This window comes from Schistocerca nitens, chromosome 4 (assembly GCF_023898315.1).
Source record: "Schistocerca nitens isolate TAMUIC-IGC-003100 chromosome 4, iqSchNite1.1, whole genome shotgun sequence".
NCBI classification, from domain to species: domain Eukaryota; kingdom Metazoa; phylum Arthropoda; class Insecta; order Orthoptera; family Acrididae; genus Schistocerca; species Schistocerca nitens.
In genome coordinates this window covers 113,946,928-113,973,339 of record NC_064617.1, presented here as the reverse complement: position 1 = coordinate 113,973,339, position 26,412 = coordinate 113,946,928, and the positions used below count along the sequence as shown (strand labels likewise).

Below are 26,412 nucleotides of genomic sequence, written 5' to 3'. Positions count from 1 at the left end.
TTTCTTATAGTTTGTTGTGTCACTGTGGTGCCAGCTGCTGCTCAGATTGCTGTTGCATATGCAGTATGATGTGTCTGAACCATATGCCTAACATGACGGTCTTCGTTCCCAGTAATGCCACGTGGCTATCCAGAGCCTGGTCTTTTTACAACTGTACATTGTCATGTACAGTGGCTACATTCCTGCCAATACTTCCTGCGTTATTGCAGAAGGAACATCAAGCCTCTCGTAGCTCTAGTACATGATCTCATTCAAATACGGTGAGGTGCTGGTAACAGTGTCTCCATCACCTTAAGTGCATTCTTGACTAACATCAACTCATCGAGTCCATTCTCAAAGGTAATGAACACTCGCGACAAACCTGATTTGCATCCTCATAGTGACACTACTGGTGCCACTCTCATGTGGCTGGTGTGAAATCTGAATAGACGTCATCTTCAGATGTAGAAACATGCCTACCAAATTTCTTTTATGTCCCACAACTCCTTCTTGGTGCTGTGATCCCCCTCCCACCTCCTCCCTACCCACCCATTCTGTGAAGTATTGAACTTTGAGTGTGATTCAAAAAGTAAGGTAACAATTCCTCTGTGAGCAAAGGTTTATTCAGAAATATACAAAGTTTCAGAGGCAGTTGTATATGTTAGTCACAATGGTTGTCTAATTATTTGTTCCACTGGTAAACCAATCAGTTGAAACCAGCATGAAAGGAATCAGGGCTAGGTCTAAAAGCTGCGTAACAGCAGCCTCCTAGATGTCAGAATTGATTCAGAAGGAATGACTGGCCAGATTCCACTTTAATAGTAAGAAGAAATGGAAATTTCTTGGTTTGTGATCTGGTTTGTATGAAGGGGTTCAAATACAGTCCATGGGAAATTCTAAATCGAATCACCAGCAACAAGGCTGTATGGAGTTGGGCAGTGCTTTGTATCAATGACATCTTTCGAAAGCAGAAATATAATTTCAGTAGTCCAGAGTGTTGCAGACTACACAGGTAATTGAGAGGTTAGAGTTGGTGTGCAATCCCTCATGGATGATCAATCAAACTGAATCAAACCTTTGAATATTGCTCATGTTGTCATCAGAAGTGGAAGTGTTTAAGTGCCCTTGCCTTTGATCGTCTCGCGCATCTATTCTGCCGTAATCAGCACCAAAACCACACTTATTTTTGTAATGTTACACTCTCCTTAAATTGCTCCAAGTTGGTTCTGAGACACAGCTGGGGGCATTTTCTCTCAACCCAGAAACCTTATTACACTTAGCATTTCAGTTGTTGGCCATCTATCATTCATCATCTTCATCTGAAAACAGTATTTTGAAGTTAAATAACTCAGCTACAACCATGTACTGATGATGATTGAAAGCTCTCGTAATATCTTCTGTTATAAAGACATAGAATTTAATTCATATGGGGTAATTACGCACCTTTGGGAGCTCTTGTAACTTTGTCTATCGTACCACTCTCTTGTGCAAAAACGTTCTATTCATATTTCAGTATGTAAAATCTTAATATTTGACGTTTCTCTGAACTGTAAGCAAACTTTTGAGTTATGGTTATACAGTGTGCCAATTTGATTTTCATAGATAAAGATATCAGTTGTTTTACTTCTGGAAGAAAGTTTTGAGACAATGAGTATGAATGAGTGCTTTTCTGTAAAATTACATTTACATTCTACATCTACATCTACATTTATACTCCGCAAGCCACCCAACGTTGTGTGGCGGAGGGCACTTTACATGCCACTGTCATTACCTACCTTTTCTGTTGCAGTCGCGTATGGTTCGCGGGAAGAACGACTGTCTGAAAGCCTCTGTGCGCGCTCTAATCTCTCTAATTTTACATTCGTGATCTCCTCGGGAGGTATAAGTAGAGGGAAGCAATATATTAGATACCTCATCCAGAAACGCACCCTCTCGAAACTTGGCGAGCAAGCTACACCGCGATGCAGAGCGCCTCTCTTGCAGAGTCTGCCACTTGAGTTTGCTAAACATCTCCGTAACGCTATCACGGTTACCAAATAACCGTGCGACGAAACGCATCGCTCTTCTTTGGATCTTCTGTATCTCCTCCGTCAACCCGATCTGGTACGGATCCCACACCGTTGAGCAATACTCAAGTATAGGTCGAACGAGTGTTTTGTAAGCCACCTCCTTTGTTGAACAAATAAGCGAGTTGGGTCTCACACGATCGCTGTTTAGGAATCCATGTTGATTCCTACAGAGTAGATTCTGGGTTTCCAAAAACAACATGATACTCGAGCAAAAAACATGTTCTAAAATTCTACAACCGATCGACGTCAGAGATATAGTTCTATAGTTTTGCGCATCTGATCGACGACCCTTCTTGAAGACTGGGACTACCTGTGCTCTTTTCCAATCATTTGGAACCTTCCGTTCCTCTAGAGACTTGCGGTACATGGCTGTCAGAAAGGGGGCAAGTTCTTTTGCGTACTCTGTGTAGAAACGAATTGGTATCCCATCAGGTCCAGTGGACTTTCCTCTGTTGAGTGATTCCAGTTGCTTTTCTATTCCTTGGACACTTACTTCTCTGGATATAGTCTCTAGAAAACTATATGCTACTGTACAACCACAATGAAATTACTTAAGGTCTGACTGAAGAGGTCAAGAGTGCTTCGTAAACGGATGCAACTATTTTCAGGAAAGGATAATCTTACTGCCACAGATTTCATTAGAAAAAGAGACATATATACACCATTCATTCTCACAAGCAAGCACACATTACCGCCAACTACGGCCACCCCCCCCCCCCCCCCCCCAGGGGGCTCGCCACTTTTTGGTGGGTTTGTGCGTGGCTGTCATGGTCCCCCATCCTTTGCAGCATCTTTTCCCTTCCATGCTGCATGTCTGTCCTCTTGCTATTCTATTTCCCCTCCCTTGGGAACATGTCTAGGCTGTTTTTGGAAATGTTCCGCATTTTCTGTAGCTGACTTAAGAACAGTCTCACTACTGTTTCTGATTTCTTTGTGTCCTTTCTTCAGTCACCTTCTCCTGTCCTTCCTCCGCTTCAGGGTTTGAGGCTCCTCTTCGTATTCTTCCTCCCTGTGCACTCCTGAAGGCTGGCCCACATGTCTGGCGCGTAACAGGTGACTGGGTAATTCCCAGCCCAGGGTCGACAGGTAGTCTTTGCACTTAGCCCCTGCTACAGGCCAGGCCCAGGGAGGGTGATTGCCTGACTGCTACCTTTCCAAGTTGCCAATTGGTCTCTCCGTCAGGTGTTCAATTTCTAGTTCAGAAAGGTGTCTATTCAGTTGCTGGCCCTGTGAAATCCTGCCCTCACTTACACAATGGCACTTTGCTTTTGGAGACTTTTTCAGATTATCAAGCACAACAACTGCTTGCCACTTCGCTTCTCCACAGCTATCCTGTTCATGTCGAGGCCCATCGAACATTGAATTATTCTTGTGGTGTTATTTTCACTAGGCTGCTCGACGGTCTGACCAAGGCAGAAATGCAAACATACCTCACTGAGGAGGGTGTCATTGCCGTCCATTGGGGATGGAAAAGGTAGATGCATCCTTAGTGCCTGCACAGACTCTATTTCTCACTTTTGATAGAGTGGTGCTTCCGCCCAAGATGAAAGCAGCCTATGAACTTATCACAGTCTGACCATACATTCTGAACCCGGTGCTCTGCTACCAGTGTCATCTTTTCAACCACTCTCGAATGTCCTGTCAACACTCTGGCAAATGTGTAATCTGTGGTAGGGAGGCTCAAGAGGATGGGTGAGCTGCCTCCTCCCCTCTATATCAACTGCAACGGTGACCATGCTGCCGCCTCTCGAGATTCTTGTGTATCTTGATGAGCGAGCTGTTCAGGAGATCAGGGTAAAGGAGAAAATGCCTTACGCAGTCACTCGCAAGTTATTGAGTAGTCACAAACCGTGCTTTCTACCATCTGTCACAGTACTGTTCTTGCTACAGCTCGCTCCGCGAAGGACGTTGCCACACAGACATGTGACCTCAAATTCAGCACTGAGGTTGTGAAATTGCCCAGTGTCATGGTAACATTGCCGTCTCCTCGTTCACATATGCAACAGACCACCAAACTTTCGCCTTTCCAGGTGAAGTCACTCGCTACTCAACCAGCATGCCAGAAAGGACAGGAGAAATACTCCCACAAAGAATTCCTACATCCCTCCAGCCAACAAACCTGAGAGTTTCCTCTGCCAACTACAAAGGGCCCAAGAAATCAAACAAAGGCAAACGATCGTCTGCTTCACCATCTTGGAGATCTTTGATGGTTCTCCACATGATACCCTCCCCCGGCCAACCTCTGTGTCGTTGGTGCGCACCGCCAAATGTTTTTCTGCCCTGGACTCCACAGATCAACAGAAGGAGAATGCCGATGCCCCTGTAGATCTCAGGGAGCAGGATCCTCCAGCCTCTGCACCCTATTGCACTGAGTCTGTGAAGGCTGGCACTCGGCGGCCATCGAGGTAACACTGCTTAATTTTTTTTTTTCCATCCTCCCCTTTCCTTGTTATGGGTCTCCTTCAATGGAAAGTTCGTGACCTTTGATCAAACAAAGAGAATTTACAGCTGCTCTTAGAATCATAATATCTGCTTGTTTTCTACCTCCAGGAAACAAAATTGCATCCTCACGACCGCTTTGAGCTCTTGCGTTTCTTCACCGCCCATTTTCTTCGCCATCCATTTTGACCATTTTAGTGAACGATGTGTGGGCCGTTGACTGCAATGTACTTTTTATCTGTCATAGCAATATGGCGAAGGGCTTCTAATTTTTAGATCAGGACCTCCATTTCTCCATGGCGTATTTTATTGACCTCTCTCCACATCCCTGTTTTTAGCTGTCCTTTCTTCCATCGTTTGGGATTAACGTGTAGTCATTTAATCTTTGTCCTTGTGTTCTACTGTTCTGAAACAACACAAAACAGGATTGGACCTCAGGAATATGATCCTTGCAGCAAGGAGTTGGGCTGGGTGTGGCATAGGGATGGGACTACAATGTTCTGGGAGTTGAGTGGTTGATGGAACACCACTTTAAGAGGTATGGGAACGATCTTTGGTAGGTTGTCCCATATTTCAGGGCACTATAATAGATAATCAAAGCCCTGGCAAAGGATGTGGTTCAGTTGTTCCAATCCAGGCTGGTACTGGTGATAAATGGGGGACTCTTTTGTGCCCAGTTTCTGGGGGTGGTGAGAGTGTTGGGGATGTGATGGGAAAATACATGGGAGATCTGTTCGTGGTCTAAGTCCGGTAGATAGTGACAGTCTATGCGGCCCTTGTGAGACTCCCAATGTGCTGAGAAAGGGAGTTCTTGTCACTGCAGATGTGCAGTCCACAGGTGGCGAAGGCAAAGGAGTCGGATAATTGGTGGAACCTTTCTGCTGAAAGGTTGGCTTTTCTAAGGAAGGGAGCTGGGGAAGGACTAGGAGGCAAAGTTGGAGATAAAGAATTACTGATGTTGACCAGCAGGTGTTCAGGTGAGAGGTTGGGGAGGATCACCGTTGGATGGTGGGGTGAAATGGGGTAGGCAGGGTTCAGTGTTGGAATTAGGTTGACTTTGGTTAGAGAGATTGACAGCAAAAAAATGTTTCCTTTGCTGAGATCGAGGGATGGCAAGTAGGTCTTTGAGAAGTCCTGCATGGTTAAATTTGGATGTAGGGCTAGAGGTGATGCCTTTGGATAGGACTGAAACTTCTGTGGAGCTGAGGGCATTAATGGAAAGGTTAAAAACAGTGTGATGGGAATGTTTCGGCTCTGGATTTGGTGGAGTGGTGATAGGGAGTTTTGGGGGATGTGGCAAGTTGAAAAGTCAGCTAGCCAGGGTTTAGGTGTTATGAGGGATGGACGAGGAGGATGATGTGAGTAGGATAGGGGTTGGATAGTGGTGCCCTGAGATGGCAGTAGGATGTCAGCAGGTTGGGTAACTTATGGAGGTTGTGACTGGAATGCTCTTCCTTACCTCCAAATTAGCCTCATCATTCTTCCCGAGGTCCCTTCCTCAGAAAACCATTCTTTCAGAAGAAGAAAGAATAGCCATACACAACCTCAAAACAAATCCTCACCCAATCGTTCTACCTGCTTACAAAGGTTCCACCATTGTTGTTATGAATCACAGTGAATACCGGGTGGAAGGCCTCTGCCAGTTATGACTCCTCCATCTATAAACTCTGCCACACTGATTCCATCCTGGAAGTCCCTGCTTAAAGCCTCAGGTATTTCCCAGAACCTCTCCCATGAATCCTTTTCCTTCCTCACCCCTATGCTAGCCCCCGCACCACCACAAACCCAACAATCTTAGACACTCCATCGTGCTCCACCATTCTAACTCTTTTACCTCCTGGATCCCTACTCATCACAGTGGATACCAGCCCCCTATACACAAACATCCTTAGTGACCGAAGTGGACCGCTATTGAACATTCTTTCCCAACATCCTTCAGCCTCCAAACCCACAACCTCATTCCTCATACACATTACTAACTTTATCCTAGCCCACAGCTACTTCTCCTTTCAAGGGAAGGTACACAAACAAATCCATGGCACAGATGTGGGCACCCACATGACACCCTCCTATGCCAACATGTTTACAGACCATCTAGAGTAGACCATCCTTGCCTCCCAAAATGTCAAACCCCAGATCTAGTTAAGGTTCGTTGATGACATTGTCATGACCCAAACTCAGGGCCAAGACACGCTATCTTCATTCCTTCACAACCTCAACACCTTCTGTCCCATCCACTTCACCTCGTTACGCAAGCCAGTGTACCACCTTCCTAGACGTTGATCACCTCCTTTCTGATGGCTCCGTCTGCACCTCTGACTATATTAAACCCACCAACTATCAACAGTACATGCATTTCAACAGCAGTCATTCCTTTCCCATCAAAAAATCTCTCCCATACTGCCTGACCACCAGGGGACGGTGTACCTGCAGTGACAAGAATTCCCTTGCCCAGTATACTGATTTCACCAATGCCTTTACAGTCAGTCACAAACCCCCAGAACTAGTCTGCAAACAGATCTCCTATGCAATTTTCCCTTACACCACCAATCTGCTTACCACCTCCAAGAACCAGCGAACAAGAAGTGCCCCCTTAGTCACCCATGACTACCCCGGACTGGAACAACTGAACCATATCCTTTGCCAGTGCTTTGATTACCTATCATGATGTCCTGAAATGTGGGACCTTGTACCCGAGAGCTTTCCCACCCCTCCTAAAGTGATGTTTCATCGCCCATCCAACCTCCAAAACATTCTGGCCCATCCCTGTGCTGCTCCCAATTCCAACCCCTTGCCACAAGGATCATATTCCTTGAGAGATGTAGGTGAAAGACCTGCCCAATCTGCCCACCCAGCACTCCCTACTCCAGTCCTTTCACAGGTTTATCCTGCCCCACCAGAGGCTGGAACACCTGTTAAAGCAGCCATGTCATTTACCAGCTGTGCTGCAGTCATTGCAATGACTACCAACCAGCTGTTCACCAGGATGAATGGCCACTGCCAAACTGAGCCCAAGAGCAAAGTGGACAATCCTGTGGCTCAAGATGCAGCTGAACTTAACGTGCTAGATTTTAAGGTCTGTTTCACTGCCCAAGTTATCTGGATTCCCCCTTCCCCTTCACCACGGGCATTTCTGAAACACACAGATACTTACAAAGCATTCTACACTCCCATAATTATCCCGGTCTTCACCAATGTTAACACACTGTTCACAAATTCTCCACCCAATGGTTTCCACCTCCTCTATCGTATCACCTCGTCCCCATTATCTACACCCACTCTGTTTTCCACCCTCTGTCAGTGCACCCAGTCATCTTTTCCTTCTTGTCTCCTTTTTCACTCAATTTTCCCCACCTCCCTGCCCCACAACCTCTTGATGCTGCACCTATTGGCATTCTGGTCCCTGCACACACCGCCAGAAAGTGCTCCTCTCAACCCACCCCCCTGCCAACACCTCTCCCACCCCCACCCCGCTTCTCACACCTCCAGTTTGGTGCTTCCATCCACCATGATAGTTGCATTCTGGCCGAAGCTGCTGTGTGATTATTATGTAACTGGTTGCAAATGTCTAGGTGTCACTATCTACATACTTTAAAAAGAGTTTGCATCACCTCAGTTCTGAGAGCTCCGGAACCTGTACAGAAAATTGGAATAGAGATCAACATAAACATCATTTCTGCCCTTTCTGTTGCTCATGAAAACCACACATTGCATGTTGTACCACCATACAGCGAGACCTTCAGAGGTGGTGGTCCAGATTGCTGTGCACATTGGTACCTTTAGTACCCAGCAGATCGTCCTCTTGCATTGATGCATGCCTGTATTTGTCGTGGCACATTATCCACAAGTTCATCAAGGCACTGTTGGTCCAGTGTGTCCCACTCCTCAACGGTGATTCGGCGTGGATCCCACAGAGTGGTTGACGGGTCACGTCGTTCATAAACAGCCCCTTTCAATCTATCCCAGGCATGTTTGATAGGGTTCATGTCTGGAGAACATGCTGGCCACTCTAGTCGAGTGATGTCATTATCCTGAAGGAAGGCATTCACAAGATGTGCACGATGAGGACGTGAATTGTCGTCCATGGAGAATAATGCCTCACCAATATGCTGCCGATATGGTTGCACTGTCTGTCGGAGGATGACATTCATGTATCGTACAGCTGTTACGTTGCCTTCCATGACCACCAGCAACGTACGTGGGTCCCACATAATGCCACCCCAAAACAGTGGGGAAACTCCACCGTGCTGCACTTGCTGGACACTGTGTCTAAGGCATTCAGCCTGACCGGATTGCCTCCAAACATGTCTAACGATTGTCTGGTTGAAAGCATATGTGACACTCATTGGTGAAGAGAACGTGATGCCAATCCTGAGCAGTCCATTCGGCGTGTTGTTGGGCCCATCTGTACCGGGTTGCATGATGTCGTGGTTGCAAAGACGAACCTCGCCATGGACATCGGGAGTGAAGTTGTGCATCATGCCGCCTATTGTGCACAGTTTGAGTCGTAACACGTCGTCCTTTGGCTGCACGAAAAGCATTATTCAACATGGTGGCATTGCTTTCAGGGTTCCTCTGAGCTATAATCCATAAGTAGCAGTCATCCACTGCAGTAGATCGAGGCATGTCATCGTCAGTTCCTGTCTCTCCTCCGTGTCTGAACAACATCGCTTTGGTTCACTCAGAGACGCCTGGACACTTCCCTTGTTGAGACCCCTTTCTGGCACAAAGTAACAGTGCGGATGTGATTGAACTGCAGTATTGACCGTCTAGGCATGGTTGAACTACAGACAACATGAGCCATGTACCTCCCTCCTGATGGAATGACTGGAACTGTTCGACTGTCGGACCCCATCCGTCCAATAGGTGCTGCTCATGCATGGTTGTTTACATCTTTGGGCAGACAGTCAAAGGGACTGTGTCTGTGATACAGTATCCACAGTCAATGTCTATCTGCAGGAGTTCTGTGAACCAGGGTGATGCAAAACTTGTTTTTGATCTGTGTAGAACTCGGGTACATGCCATGTTAGAGTCTCAGCTGTTTGTAAAGCTATTGCTCCGAAATGAGGTGGGGTGACACAGGAAGCACATGTGAAGCCCAAGTAAACAGCTTCCCCCCCCCCCCCCCCTTCCTTTTTCCACATGCAGAAACAAATTAAGAGTATTGATAGTGCAGTAATCTACTTCTCTGTGAAACATGCGCAATATGTAAACTTGACATATAAAACTTTGCTGCTTCCACCAGACTATTTTTAAAAGCTGCATGTGACAGAATAGTGTAACAAAATTCCATTGAAATTCCATAACATTCTTAGTTTTTGAAATTCCGTAACATTCTTAGTTGGGGCTACCAATAAAACTCTAAAGTAAATGTTCAAAGACCATTTCATGCCATGCAGTTCTCTTTTGACATTTCATTTTGATTTTGGCAGCCTAATATCTGTAAGAACACTAATCTGTCTTGACCAAAGTCACAGATGTACATCTTACACAGGTTACTGCTATATAAATTAGAAGCTTTTAGTGGGTATTAAATCACTATTTGCTACCAAGTATAATCTGTGGGTTACTGCACATGTAAGCTAAATATTTATATTTAGGTACTACTTCAATTCATATGAGGGAAAACTGAAATATTGTGAGGAATTAAAAACGTTTGTAGTTCTGAAGACAATGGAATCATTTCTTAAGCAAAATAAAGTAACATACAGATACTGATATTAAAGCATTTAAGTTTTTCACTGTCGTTTAAGAAGATAGTAAACTCAGTTTGGAGAAAAATTTCTAATTTTACACACATACTAGAAGCAAAGCTAGAAGTCAATAAAAGCAAATCCACCAATGAAAACAAATTTGAGTTCCTGCACATTTTTCAACATGTTATTAAAAATAAAATAAAATAATGCCATCAGGAAAACAAAGAAATTTGAGATAATTAGAATAGAAATTGTGGAGTAACTAAGTGTAAGCTATTTGCTGCTCAATTTCTGTTAGTTATCTTTTTGAAGATATGTTTTTAGCCGAGTGTAACAGTCCTCTATGTCACACTGTACTACTGTTGTTAATTGTATACAAGTAGCTCAGTAATATGCTGAGGTTTGCCATATGTTGCCACACGTTATTGTAATTAGGAACCTGCAAGTAGTGCATGTATTACAGTGCCTTTTTATTTTGTTTTCTCCAGGGTTCAGAGTTTGAAAGAGCTATTATGTATGTGTGTTGGGCACTGTGCAAGCTGCATGAACCTGAGGCAATTCAAGGACTCTACGCTTGGAGCAAGGAAATTGCTGGAAGAAAATTTCTGTGGCTTAAAGCAGCTGCAGAGCAAGCAGCTAGGAAGTTAGTATTCGATATCCTGCAGTGTGTGTGTGTGTGTGTGTGTGTGTGTGTGTGTGTGTGTGTGATAGAGAGAGAGAGAGAGAGAGAGAGAGAGAGAGAGAGAGAGATATTTTCATATAGTCTTAGCTTTTAATAAAATACTTGTGAATGTTGATCGAAAATTAAGCTGTCAATCCTTCTGAATAGGTGTGAGATAGCAGCAGAAAACTTTGCAAAGTTGGTGATTCAAGAGTGTACATCACCACAGGATTCTCCTACACACAATAATGAAGAATCTAGAGAAAGCTCTTCTCCAAGTCCTGTGAAACAGATATTGAGGTCAGAGATGGAGCATCACATTTTAGGCTTCATGGCAGACCAGGTACTGTCTCCAATCTTATCAGTGCTAATGAATAGTGTCATATTTTCTTCCTAAATAAAACAATGATTTTTTTAAGGTGACTGAAAGCTACTTGGCAGTAAACAGTTGGGATGATTTGATAAAGTGGAAAGAAAAGGAAGCAGAGTTATGGGGCAATCAGAATGGTGGAACTCCACAAAAATATGTAAGTTCACTGCATCCTGCATTCTTTTAAAGCTGAAATTCAGCAGTTTTTTGCAGTGATTAGAATCTGAAAGTTTTGTCAGTGACACTGACATTGGTAACAGCAAGTTTTTTTTTCTTTAGTTTCCAGCTAAGTTAATGTTGCCTTTTTTTCATATTTTTATCAGCTCCCTGAGCTGAAGTAGAGCAGTAATGGGAGTGAGCCAGGGAATTTATTATCAGTATTCTGTTAGTCATTGCTCATTTTGTTACTTTTCACATGTTCCTTTCATTTCCTCTGTATCCATCATCAGCTATTTCTAGGCCCTCTCCCCCTTCTCTCTCTCTCTCTCTCTCTCTCTCTCTCTCTCTCGCTCTCTCGCTCTCTCCCTCCTCTCCCCTCTCCCCTCCCCCCTCTTTCTTTTTTCCCATCTCTTCTGTGCTTTTACCTGCTTTGCTGATCATTAGTTTTCATTGATGCTTTCACTTTTTGTGGTATCAGTAAAACATGTAATTTTTAGTAATGTTTGCATAAATAATGTTATGTTTATTTCTTAAATGATATTTTTTACAGTTATTGAATCGTGTAACACTTTCTCAAGCCAAAGCTTTAGCAGCATTTGACCGTGATGAACTTCCTGGTGCATCTGAATTGGAAAAGTGGCCTAGTATTTGGGCTGGCGAATCGACACACCATGCTAAAAATTGGAGCAGTTACAGACTGCTTGGGGAAGCCAATAATGCTCTCATGGGTATTGCGTTAGAGATGTCACAACAGGATAAGGATGAAACTACTCGGTAAGCCCTAGTTGTCTGGATCTTTAGACAAAAAATTCATGAAAATGTATCTTAGATAATATTGTTTGTTTTAATGCAGAAAATTTTGATATTGTAATTGAATGTCCCTCTGAAACATTTACTAAAGTGTTCAGTTTTCTCTTATGCATTAACATTATCAGTAAATAACACAATAAGTAGTAGAGGGACATAATTTCTTCTGTGATAGAATCTCCCTGTTAGTTTCGTACACCACAGAACTAATCTAAATTCACTCTTCCATAACCTTCGGTACTAATACCAAGTAAAACTTAACCTTTATACATTTAAGTACCTGAACTAGTTTATGAAAAAACTTACAATTGGGTGACGAGATGTTTTACGTCAAGTGTTTGATTTAGTAAGCAAACTTCCTCATAAACTACTACAACAGCTACAAGAAATTGGTAAGTGGTAATGTGTACTGTAGATATGAAAGTGTGTGTCACAGATACACCTTGTGTGATGGACAGCAGGGTTGCCTTGTGAAACAGCTGGTATAGATCACACAAGTCTGAGCTCATTGTCTCCATTTTGTGTATAGTGAAGCAAGAGATTTGAAGTGATTTAATCTTAAAACTTGGTTTACATTGAAATGGTTCATTACTGAAGCTGAGTTCTTTGTCAGAACTTCATCTGGTAAGTTCTCTCAACAACCACTAGGAGCCTGTAATAGGACTTTTGGAACACCCTGTATAAGAGTAGGAAAAGGTAGATTCCTACTTACTGAAAAGAAGACACATTAAGTTGCAGACATGCGCAATTAAGACAATTGCACAAAGCTTTCAACAACAGCATTCATCAGCAGAAGAGAAACAAAGAAACACACACCATTCACATATACAAGAATGCGTTCTGGCTTGAGTTGCTGGAATTGGCGGTAATGTGTGCTTGTTTGTGTATATGAATGGTGTGTGTTTCTCTCTTTCTCTTTTGCTGAGAAGGCTGTGGCCAAAAGCTGTGTGCAAGTGTCTTTTCATTATGCCTGTCTGCAACTTAACGTGTCTCCTTTATGATAAGCAGCAATCTCTCTTTTCCTACATTGTTGTTATTCCTACATGGAATTTCCATTCTTTGCTGTGTAAGAATGGTTTTAGGATAACTTCATGATGCTGAATCCTGATATATCTTTGGTTCTGCTTGAATGACTCTAGTTTTTGAGATTGTATGCATTTCTTAGAAAAACATACATAAAAATTATGTTAATCATTTTACCACTAAAAATGATGTAAAAATATTACCAAATCATTAAAAACTTAATAAATGTACCACATAGTGAAACAAGACTTTGAATATAACATCAAGTTCTCAATTATCATTGTAGAGATCTGTGTGTTTGATTTCCTGTTGTCAGGATTTCCAGGAGAATCGTGTTGCATGCTCAAGCAGTAGTCTGCCATCATATATCTGTTCCATGTATCCTGATAACTTTCTTCCATCACTTTCACATCCTGGTGAAACATCTCTCCTTATCCTCACTGAAATTAACACAATTTTCAGGAAATCATCTTACGTACAAGGTGTACAACTTTGCTTCCTCCGTAGTGAATGCAACATTAAAGTATTGCAGAATTAAATTTTCTCCCCTCACTGTCTTCTATAAACAGAGTATTGCCTAGATGAGTGCTATATGTGATGACACAATCAGTGTGCCCAAAATGTAAGGCAAAGTTAACATATGATAGAGGTAACTATATTCCCTCACTGTTCCTCCCAAAGACAAAGCTGTTTGAATAGTTCAGACTTTGAAAAGCAGTTTGGCAAGCTCATTCTGATTGTAACTTGAAGTTTCTCCAGTAGAGTGGTGCACACTATTTGTTTATGCATGACAATTACAGTAGTAAAACATACTATTTTGTTTTTGTTGTAATTACTGGAAACCCATTCGCAGCTGTGGGCTTCTGTACGCATCCTACTACGCCGTATTGTGGATGTATATTTATATACATGCTACCTTGAGTTTTCCTACAATGCTATGCACATCTGAATGTATTCTGAGCCGTTGACCTTGCACTGCTTCAAACGAGTTATGTCAATATCTCGGTCAATAAAAAAGTTTTGAGGATTTATCATACAACATGTGCCTTATTGCGTGCTATTGTTTGCAAAAAAACCTCATTGCAGTATCTTGAATCATTTGAGATATGACAATTTTTAAGACCGCATGATTTGTAATGTGCAAACTTTAAATAAAATTTCAACATCTTATCTACATTTCATTCACTGCAATGTATGAGCTAAAATCAACCAAACGCAAAGTGTACACAATATGGTTTTATCTCTGCAAAATCTTTAAAATTTCATGCAATGTTTTACTTAATTTGATGCAGCGCAGTAAGTACGATGGATAACGAAAAGAAATTTGATTCTTTATCGAGTGAAGAAATCAGACTGTAAGATGTCCAAAAATCAATTTTTTTCATCTAATAGTTTTTGAAAAATGGGATGATAAGTATTTTGTATCGGTCAGAACATCATCTCTCAGCACAGGCACCAATATTTGGCTAACAGTGCAGCCATAACGAAAGCTGCCTCAGCATGGAACACAAAGAGCATGCCTGTAGCAACGAAAGGGTTGACACACACATGCTTATCTATGGTGTACGTGTTGTCATTAATTAATTTTATTTCATCTGTGATGTGTCATCTTGAAATAAGTGTGGATCAGATTTTAAGCATGGTTCTCCAACCTTAAACACATTCAAATTACACTCGTATAAGAATTTCAGTCTGGCCTTAACAATGGCTGAATGGCTGCCTGCTGAGACATTGTTAAAGGAATTAGTGATTTTCCAGCCAGATTATGAGCTGGAAAAAACTTAAAGAATGATAAAAAATAAAGTATGTAAAGGCTTTTGCAGTATGTTGGTTCAGTAGAGTTGCTACACATCAGTTTGCAGAATAATTGTGATTTTTGGGAAATGTATTCTCTGTTCCCATCTCTTGGCAAAATGCTCGTATGTCACAGCCTGTGCCGTATAAGTATTGGCAGTGGCACATTCAAATCCTGTGACAACCAATTCATACCAATTTAATGGCTGTACCATTTGTTGTTTACACAATGGTGATGTCTATACACGGACGCAACTGGAACTTTGCTATTAGGTGAGAAAAAAGAATGTTCAATTCAAAATGTTTCTTTACATGCAGGCTGATGCAATTAAAACACAATGTTATAGTACACGTAAAGGGTTGGACCAATATCTATGTTGTGACCGTATAAGATTGTAACACATGACAATCATTCGCATGCAGATGCTTGTACCTGTCACTTGTCTACACAGTGCATCTGCTTAATTACGTTTGTGCATGGGCGTTGGCATTTTCTTGGTCTTATTACTGCATCACAAATACATTCACTGGAGTAAATATTCACTATCTTAGTATAGCTTAATGGTTTGTATAAGATGTCAGAAACTGTATGTGGTATCCTGTTTTCTTGCAAACAGGTTGGTGGAATGGGGAGAAAAAATTGAAGATTGTCTGAAAGTGGCTCAATTCCATCTCCAGGAGGGCATTCGCCACTCTCCTTCAGAATTTATACAGGAGGCAACGCTACTGCATTGCGCTGCTTCAGCCCTGAGAGATAATTTTAATGGCCACTCAGCTGTAAATACATTTAAAATGGTGAGTATGAAAAATATTCTCTCTCTCTCTCTCTCTCTCTCTCTCTCTCTCTCTCTCTCTCTCTACCCCCTCCCCCACCCCCTGAGTATGTTTTCTTGTTCTGTTAAAGCAGGATAGGCAATGATGTGTTGCAGATCTGATGGTAGAGTACAGTGTTGGTGCAGGCACTAGCGTTTCAGAGCACACCGTTCAGTGCATATTGATGCACTTGGAGATTCGCAGCAAGCAACCCCTTGTGTGTTCCCATGTTGGCCCAAAAACACTGTTAAATAAGATTCCCCCTCCCCTGTGGGTCTGGGGGGTTAGAATAGGTCTGAGGTATTCCTGCCTGTTGTAAGAGGCGACTAAAAGGACTCTTTCAGATTTCAGCCCACTCTATGGTTTGACCCGCCAGTTTCAAAATTCTACAGACGTGCAGACCATATGGGGAATGATGCCTTACATGGTGCACGAATGCCATTAGATTCGATGTCCTGAATCTCTTGTCATGGCTTTGCATCTCCAACTGCAATTAAACTATTTGGGCATGGACACTTTCCAGAGTACGTCATCTTCTTCCGTTGGCATGAGGGCGAAAGAGGACAGGAGACAATATTGGATTTCTCCCCCCCAATATCGAGCACGGTTGCAAGTCCATTGTGGCGGAGCCGTCATGTACCCATGATCCCTGACAACACAGGGATCGCACTGCTGATGCCTGAGCTATAAACTTCCCATGTATGCCAAGGAGTAGATGCCTGTCTTCCTGGGGCATCAGGACTTCCGGCAACAGCCATCATGCCAAGTGGCCTTCGCTGTGTATGGGTGGCGCCCGTGGGGAGAGCCCCTGATCGAAGTGGGTGACATCAGGGTGGATGACCCGCAATGAAGCGGACTAAGTCATCTCTTGCTGGTGGCCGTACACCAGCAGTCTCTAAGAAGGGCAAGATAAATACAATGCCGTCAGGTATGATCCTAAATAGTTTTCCTTCCTCACTACACCATGGGAGGAATGTAGAGCTACAGAACAGAGAGAGCCATATTCGCCTCGGTTTTTAGTTTGTAGCAGAACCGATGTATACTCTTTTCTACCTACGAAGCCTCAATTTTTCGTTGAACACCTTGAGGATAAGTTTGGAGAAGTGACAGTGCTGTCCAAGATGCAAAACCGGCGCAGTCTTGATTCAGACAGCATCGCCAGCCCAGTCCCGAGCATTACTCGCCTGTAATAAGCTGTGTGATATTCCTTTTTCTGTCGCTCCCCATAAAAGGCTCAACATGGTCCAGGGGATTATTTGCTATTGTGACCACCTTTTGCAGCCTGACGATGAGCTCCACGCCAATGTAGAATGGCAGGATGTTCATTTCATCCAGCGCGTTTTCAGGGGACCCAAAGACACCAGGGTTGCTACCGATGCCTTCATCTTGGCATTTGAGGATGATTCATTGGTTTACCACTGTGACGTTAAACCATATGTCCCTCCCCCAATGCGGTGCTTTAAGTGCTGGAAGTTTGGGCACATGTCTTCCCGCTGCACTTCCAGCACCACATGTCAAGACTGCGGCGGTGGGAACGTCTGTCTCAGCGTCCTTGTATGCTGACGACTTCTGCCTTTACTATAGCTCTAATGGCATTGCAGCTGATGAATGTCAGCTGCAGGGCGCTATCCGCAAGGCGCAGTCTTGGGCTGTAGCGCATGGCTTTCAGTTGTCAGCCGCCAAGACCTGCGTTATGTATTTCTGCTGACGACGCACTGTTGATCCGGAGACGCGGCTTTACCTTGATGGCGAACTTCTTGCTGTGGTGGAGTCACATAGGTTTTTGGGTGTGGTTTTTGATGCCCGGTTGACTTGGCTGCGTCATATTCGGCAGCTATAACAGATGTGTAGGCGGCATCTAAATGCTCTGCGATGCATGAGCCACACCAGCTGGGGTGCCGACCGATCTACCCTCTTACGGCTCTACCAGGCGTTAATCCAGTCCTGTCTGGATTATGGGAGCCTGGCTTATGGCTCAGCATCACCATCTGCGTTGCGGGTGCTGGACCCAATCCTACACAGCGAGATACGACTTGCCGCTGGTGCCTTCCGGACCAGCCCTGTGGACAGAATACTTGTGGAGGGAGGTGTCCCTCCACTGCGGTTACGGCGCCAACATTTACTGGCCGCTTATGCTGCCCATGTTTGTAGCTTGCTCGGGCATCCTAATTATCGTCTCCTGTTCCCGCAGTCAGTCGTCCATCTGCCAGAACGTCGGCCCTGGTCGGGTTGTACGATCACGGTCCGCGTCAGAGAGCTTCTCTCTGGGCTTGGGGTTTTCCCTCTTTCACCTCCTTTCCGGGCCCCTTTACGTACACCCCTGTGGTGTGTGCCTCGCCCTTGCCTTCGGCTGGAATTGGCACAGGGCCCAAAGGACTCAGTCTCTCCAGAGGCCTTCCGCCACCGCTTTTATTCCATCCTAGCCACGCATTAGGGCTCTGGTGTTGTATACACTGACGGTTCAATGGTTGCTGGTCGGGTCGGTTATGCTCTAACTCTAGGGGACCACTCCGAACAATGATCCTTGCTGGCTGGCTGCAGCGTTTTCACTGCTGAGCTGGTCGCCATCTTTCGTGCCCTAGAGTATATCCGCTCCTGCTCAGGTGAGTCCTTCGTTATCTGTAGCGACTCCCTGAGCAGTTTAAAAGCTCTCGACCAGTGTTTCCCTTTCTCTCGTCTGGTGATGGCTATCCAGGAGTCCCTGCATACTCTTGCCCGTTGTGGCCGCTCTGTGGTCCTTGTGTGGACCCCAGGCCACGTTGGGATACTCGGCAATGAACTTGTGGACCGCCTGGCCAAACAGGCCACCAGTGAACCAACTCTGGAGGTAGGCCTCCCGGAGACTGATGTTTGGGCAGTCTTAAGCCGTGCAGTTCTCTCTCTTTGGGACGCTGAATGGAGCAATCTGCCCACGCCAAACCAACTCCGTCCTATCAAGGCGACGACGGGTGTGTGGCGGTCATCCATGCAACCCAATTGCAGAGAGTCGGTTGTCCTTTGTCAGCTCTGCATTGGCCACACCCGGCTGACGCACAGTTATTTACTGTGTCGGGAGGACCCCCCTCTATGTTGTTGCGGGGCGGCTTTGACAGTGGCCCACATTTTGTTGGCCTGTCCCCTTGTAGCTGTGGTCAGGCACACATTTGTGCTGCCTGATACGCTCCCTGCCATTTTAACAGATGACTGTCATGGCAGGCTTAGTTTTGCGTTTTATTCGGGCAGGTTTTTTTTTATCATTTAATCTGAGTGTTTATGGTTTTTTTTTGTGTTGATTCTGGCCTTTGGCCTAAGATATTAAACTGAGTTTTTAATGTGTTCTCGGTGGTTGGCTTTTCCTTTTTTTCTCTATGGTCGGTCAACCACTGTCACACTCTGTGTGATTTTAATTTGTTTTGTCTGATCTCTGTCTGAGTATTTCTTGTCCTGTGTCATCTGCCGTCTTTTCTGTTGTTTTTTTTTTTTTTTTTATTCTCTGTGGGTGGTTTTAGTTTTTTGGAAAAAGGGACCGATGACCGTAGCAGTCTGGTCCCTTTAATCCCACAAACCAACCAGCCAACCTACCTTTTCACTGCAGAGCTGGTGGCTCTCTCTCGTGCTCTTGAGCACATCCTTTAATGCCCTGGGGAGTTGTTTTTTCTGTGTACTGACTCCTTGAGCAGCCTACAAGCTATCGACCAGTGCTACCCTGGTCATCCTTTGGTAGCGACCATCCAGGAGTCCATCTAAGCCCTGGAACGGTCCAGCTGTTCAGTGGTGCTTGTGTGGAACCCAGGACACGTCAGAATCCCAGGCAATGAATTTGCTGACAGGCTGGCCAAAAAGGCTACACAGAACTGCTTATGGAGATTGGCATTCCAATATCTGACCTTCATTCATTTTTACATCACCAGGTTTTTTGGCTTTGGGAGACGGAATGGCATAATCTCGGTACGCTCAACAAGCTGTTTGCCATTGAGGAGACTACAAATGTGTGGCAGTCCTCCAGGTGGGCCTCTCGCAGGGACTCTGTGGTTCTCTGCTGGCTCTGCATTAGCCACGCTTGGACGACCCACGTTTACCTCCTGCTCCGTGAAGACCTGCCTCAGTATTGATGCGGCACCTGGTTGACTGTGGTCCATATTCAGGTGCACTGTCCCACTTTGACTGCCCTGTGATGAAATCTTCGGTTACCGGACTCTTTGCTGCTAATTTTATCTGACAACACCTCATCGTCTGATTTAGTTTTACGTTTTATTCGTGAGAGTGGGTTTTATCATTTGATCCACCCTAGTTCTTTGAGGATGGAGGTTTTAATGTGTTGCATAGTGGCTTGATTCTCCTTTTTATTCTCATGGTCAACCAGCCATGGTACTCTGTTTTGTCGTTTTAATCTCTTTTTACCTGTTTCTTGCGTCTCTGTAGTTGTCCTTTCCCCTTTTTTCCATTTAAGTGTTTGTTGCCCTTCCGTCATTCTTGCGGTTTTTCCTTTCTCTCCATTTTGTGTTGTCAGTCTTGTTTTGTTTTATTCTCGTCCTTGTGGCATTGTTTAATTCGGAACAAGGGAACTAATCAAAAGCACCGTGATACCTGTGGACTATGTGAACATTATAGTGGACTGCCTGCATTCGTTTGTGCTTGATGTCTTTCCCAAGTGTGATGCCTACTTTCAGCAGGTCAACTGTCCAAGATAGGCATCGGTGCCACATACCTTTTGGAAACCCACTAGGGACTAGCAGAATTGATGCCATGCAGGATTGCCGCAGTGTTGCTTTCCAGAGATGGATCTCTCACTCTACTGAGGAGGTGATTGTAATGTTTTGGCTCATCACTGTATTGCTTTACTTGAAGTAAGAAAAATAGAGAGAGAACAGGAATAGGTACCGAGCGAGGTGGCGCAGTTTGGGAAGATGATGATTCAAACCTGTGTCCAGCCAATCTGATGGAGATTTTTCGTGATTTCCCTAAATTGCTTCAGGAAAATTCTGGGATGATTCCTTGAAAGCACACAGTCAACTTCCTTCCCCATCCTTCCCGAATCCCATGGGACTGATGATCTCGCTGTTTGGTCCCTTCCTCTAAACAAATCAACAAACCGTGGAATAGAGGGAGAAAGATGTTCCAGAAAATTCTATGGCCAAAAATGGTGAAAATGTAATATATACCAAAGAACTGTGTAGGAAACTCCCAAAACTTTGACACAATTCATAAAAGCATGATACCTTCTTTAGAAATATAAAAAGAATAGAGCAAAGTGCAGACTGAATAAACAAATATTCAAATACTTCAACAAAGAGAGCAAATGCAATTGGATCAGTGAAACTCAAAAATACCTAAAAGGAATTGTTTCTGAAGGAGACATCCAAAAACAGAAAATTAAAGACTTTGAGGTTTTTCAAGACAGAACAAAAAAAGAGACAAAATCTTCACCATTGAACAAAGGAAACAGCAGATTGAAAGAATGAAAAAATATGTGGAAGAAAGAAAAAATAAACAGTGCTGAAAAAAATCAGAAGTAACTGTTGTTCATTTTCCATTCCTTCACGTCCATGTCTGACAAATTTGTGAAGTTCTGTAAAGTAGTTATAAAATTATTATGATTTTTTTCTTTTGTTCTGATTTTGTACTATCTTTCCAAAGAATCTTTGGATTAGGAATCAATAAGTCTCTCTCTCTCTCTCTCTCTCTCTCTCTCTCTCTCTCTCTCTCTCCCTCTCTCTCCCCCCCCCCCTCCCCGCTCCGTCACCCCCCCCCCCCCCCCCTTGAATGCCAGGTAGATTTTTTTTAACCACTGACAAATATCTTTGATTTTTCAGAAAGAAGTCGGTTATCTGCCTCAACTGGATCAAATTAAGTGTTAACATCTCTTCAGAGAAAATTCCCCAATCACGTTGACTTCTTGCTCTCCGATATGTTTCTTAAATGGCATGATTATTTAGTAAAATAAAATATATGCCTGAGTCATTAAGAGTGGGCTTCCGAGCTGATCTTCATACCCCATTTCTGTTTAAATATAATTTTGAAGCATTCCCTTTTTCTTTTTCTGCTTTTCTGCATTTCAAGTGTCAATGTCAGTCTCCAGTAGTGCTTAGTAACTCTTGTGACTGTTGATATGTGTTTGCATCATTCTAAAACACTCAATGAAAAAGGGGAAAGGGTTTCTTTGATCCTTTAAAACAATTAACATCAGAGTGTATATATATTGAATGTAATCAACAAACTGATGCTAAATGAACATCCTACATAATTAAATGAAACTGTAAATTTCTTTAAAATAGCAGTGCATTCTACACTGAACAGCCAAAGAAACTGGTACACCTGCATAATATTGTGTAGGGCCCCTGCCAAGTACATAGAAGTGCTGCAACACTGTGTGGCATGGACTTGACTAATGCCTGAAGTAGTGCTGGAGGAAACTGGCACCATGAATCCTGCTGGGCTGTCCATAAATCTGTAAGAGTATGAGGGGGTGGATATCTCTTCTGAACAGCACATTACAAGGCATTCCAGACATGCTCCATAATGTTCACGTATGGGGAGTTTGGTGGCCAGTGGAAGTGTTTAATCTCAGAACCGTGTTCCTGGAGCCACTCTGTAGCAATTCTGGATGTGTGGGATATCGCATTGTCCTGCTGACATTACATAAGTCCATTGGGATGCACAATGGACATGAATTGATACGGATGATCAAACAGGATGCTTATTTATGTCACCTGTCAGTCATATCTAGATGTATCGGGGATCCCTTATCACTCCAACTGCCCATCCCCTACACTATTACAGAGCCTCCACCAGCTTGAACAGTCCCCTGCAGACATTCAGGGTCCATGGATTCGCGAAGTTGTCTCCATACCTGTACACGTCCATCCACTCGATACAATTTGAAATGAGACGCGTCCAGCCGGGCAACATGTTTCCAATCATCAGCAGTCCAATCTCAGTGTTGATGGGCCCACTCTAAGTGTAAAGCTTTGTATTGTGCATTCATAAAGGGAACACAAGTGGGCCTTCGGCTCCAAAAGCCCTTATTGATAATTTTCATTGAACGATTCTCACGACGACACTTGTTGCTGGTCTAACAACAGTTAGCGGAAGGCATTTGTGTCATGTTGAACGGTTCTCTTCAGTTGTCAGTGGTCCTGTTCTCGTAGGATCTTTTTCTGGCCACAGCGATGTTGGAGATTTGATGCTTTACTGGATTCCTGATATTCATGGTACATTCATGGAATGGTCGTACGGGAAAATCCCCACTTCATTCCTAGCATGGAGGTGCTGTGTCCCATCGCTTGTGCACAGACTGTAACACCATGTATCAAACTCACTTAAATCTTCATAACCTGCCATTGTAGCAGCAGCAACCAATCTGCCAACTGCACCAGGCACTTGTCATCTTATATAGGTGTTGCTGACTGCAGCGCCACATTCTGCCTGTTTATATATAAACAATTTCTTTGGCACTTCATTGAAGAATATTTTCGTTTCAATAACTGTGTTCGGTGTGCCTGTTTGGAAATTATTATTTTATTCGTAGCTGTTATTTTTCAGCAACTGTAATGTTATTTCAGAATGAAATTGCTGTTAGTTGCAAATTTTTGCTTTACCGCTTTCGACAAATTAATCATCTTCAGGAGCTTAACATTTTTTTTTTTACCAGATGTCAGAATATTCTTTTGTGAAGCAGATATTGACATCTGCTAAACCAATATTCTTTAATGAACAAGATATGGACATCTGCTAAATTAATGCTAAGCTTATGAAGATGACAAATTAGTTTGTCAAAACAGGTAAAGCAAAATAAATACACATTTGCAACTGTCAACTGAATTTTATTTTGTAATTGTTGTTATAATTATATTGTTATTGATTGACTGATTTACTTATTTCAGACTTGTAGTGATGAGAGTCTGGAGAAGACTAATTCTTGGGCCCTTTGTCGTGCTTTATGGTGGGCACATACATTGGAGCAACTTGATGTAAATGACGGTACAAATCCAGATGATACAGGAAATTTTGAAGTGTTAAACCAAATGCGACTGACAGCTGCTCGTGTTGCTCGCAAGGAGGGCAACTTAGCATTGGCTCAGAGATTGTTAATTGAGCATGCAGCACACAGGTGGCAAATATTGACAAACCATGATAGTGGTGGATTGTTGGAGATAGCTTGCCGTGTTGCTGCTGACTCGGATTTGCCTTGGGATGCTGAAAAAGCTCGTGCATGTTCTGAAATAGCAAAATTATTGTACAAGTAAGTAGTTGCTTGAAGTAACCATAACTCATATTAGTGACTTTTCAGGCTTTCCCAGTAGATCTGTTGCAAATACACTTCTCAGTTATCTGATGACAAACAGGAGACGTGTATTTGCATACCTGGTACGTACAAAAATTGCTTGAGAAAACAATAAAATTACAGGGTGCAGAAGGGCTGGCTGCTCCTATCAGGTTCTGTTAGATGATCCAAGGTAATTCTTTCCGGTTACTACAGATTTGTCCCTCCTGAGCTAAAGACTGGATGAATTTCAGACTCTGAACCTACTTGACGTGTGTATGTCATTTCCTGAACTCTTGCGCATTTACTCCCACAGTGGATAAAGCTACTGCTCTTGTCAAAATAGATTTCTGTGGAAATAGATTGGTCACTACGAAGAAGATTGTGTTGTTGTCAGCACTGGTTTTGTCTACTCTCATTCATGCTCTTCCCAACAGAAAGTGTGGCCATTCAGAACATAGTGACTTTCCTGTATCTTGTATATGATGTCTGTTAGCTTACCAGTTACCTTTACTTATGTGAATTCTGTCATTTGGCTTCCATCACATCTCTTGATTTCTCTCTTCATGGATAAACCTTAACTCATTAGTCAGTGGAAGTGTGCTGAATAAACAAATAAACTCTAATCTTTGGGCTTCTGTCTAATCCCATAAATTCATGTTGGTGTATCTAGTGTGTGTGATTTTTGAAGTGAAATATACTGCAACTGATCTAAATGTTCAAAACAAGAAAGAAACAAGCTTTACTGGGGATATGAAAGTGGTTTTTAGTGTCTTACATTGTAAGGAAAACCTACTTAATTTGTGTGGAAGGCATTAAATGGGCATCACAGAGCTTTTAGAAACTTAGAATGCCTTTAAAACATTAACATTGGACTATTTTCATATTTTGAGTAGTAGTAAATTTTTGATATTTTGAGATGTGTTTTTGATCCGTCATCTAAAAGTATTATTATTTGAAATTTTTTGTTATTTGATATGTGCATTTTTGTTATGTCATTTATAAGTATTATAATTTTCAGCTGTGATCAACGTGAGGAAGCCTTAAATGTGTGTGTGATAGCAGCACAGCAACAGCCTTTGCCAAGAACAGAAGGGGCTGAAAGAACAGCACGTATTCTTCTCACATTTGCCAAATGGCTCCAGGAAGGTCACTCAGTAATGGACAACACTCGTGATTCCATATTGCAGTTACTAGCGTGTCAGCTGGGACCAATTCCAATTGGACCTCATGGTGTAGACTTACAAAGTAAGTGTTACTATGTCTTCAGTTTGTGTGTGTGTGTGTGTGTGTGTGTGTGTGTGTGTGTGTGTGTGTGTGTGTGTGCGCGCGCGTAAGAGAGATTATAAGCATGTTACGATAAAGGGCAAAAACAGTCTTATTTAGCAGCAGTTGCCAGGTCAATGGAGCTGGGTAAATGTACAGCATACCTCACTAAAATACAGACAAATTTAAATTAGAATTTCCCATCAATTGGTCTTCTACCAGAGGTCATTGTTGACATCCTGCTCTGCCAGTTTATTCAAGTAAACAGTCTTAATCTCAGTATGTTGAAACAAAGTGCAAGATTGATGAGAGCCATAATTTACAAGGGGCTTCTCAGCAGCAGATATAATTAGCATCTTAAAACAATTGAAATCCACAGTTTGTGATGTGTTCTACACCTACAGCTACATCCACATCCACATCCATACTCCACAAGCCACCTGACGGTGTGTGGCGGAGGGTGCCTTGAGTACCTCAATAGGTTCTCCCTTCTATTCCAGTCTCGTATTGTTCATGGAAAGAAAGATTGTCTGTATGCCTCTGTATGGGTCCTAATCTCTCTGATTTTATCCTCATGGTCTCTTCGCAAGATATACGTAGGGGGGAGCAATATACTGCTTGACTCCTCGGTGAAGGTATGTTCTCTAAACTTCAACAAGAGCCCGTACCGAGCTACTGAGTGTCTTTCTTGCAGAGTATTCCACTGGAGTTTGTTTATCATCTCTGTAATGCTTTCGCGATTACTAAATGATCCTGTAATGAAGTGCGCTGCTCTCTGCTGGATCTTCTCTCTCTTTTCTATCAATCCTATCTGGTACGGATCCCACACCGGTGAACAGTATTCAAGCAGTGGGCAAACAAGTGTACCTAAACCTACTTCCTTTGTTTTCGGACTGCGTTTCCTTAGGATTCTTCGTATGAATCTCAGTCTGGCATCTGCTTTACCGACGATTAATCTGCTTCAGAATAGTTATAAAAGATTACAGTGTACTATTAAGAAAGCGTCACTGTAAATACTACATTATAACTTTCGCTGAATTCATCGAAAGAGTCAGTGCACATACTTAATAGAATCCAATGCAATTGATACAATC

The 26,412-nt window shown here is 43.2% G+C and overlaps 1 protein-coding gene across 1 annotated transcript in view; it reads left to right on the top strand.

The window, feature by feature from the left end:
- Nucleotides 1-26,412, top strand: part of LOC126253189 (serine/threonine-protein kinase SMG1) — a 395,243-nt gene that overhangs the window by 188,592 nt on the left and 180,239 nt on the right. The window contains exons 20-26 of the mRNA XM_049954353.1: nt 10,672-10,826; nt 11,013-11,187; nt 11,264-11,371; nt 11,924-12,147; nt 15,615-15,792; nt 23,673-24,031; nt 25,074-25,300. Of these exons, the coding sequence (XP_049810310.1) occupies nt 10,672-10,826; nt 11,013-11,187; nt 11,264-11,371; nt 11,924-12,147; nt 15,615-15,792; nt 23,673-24,031; nt 25,074-25,300 (1,426 nt within the window). The remainder of the gene's footprint in view (nt 1-10,671; nt 10,827-11,012; nt 11,188-11,263; nt 11,372-11,923; nt 12,148-15,614; nt 15,793-23,672; nt 24,032-25,073; nt 25,301-26,412) is intronic.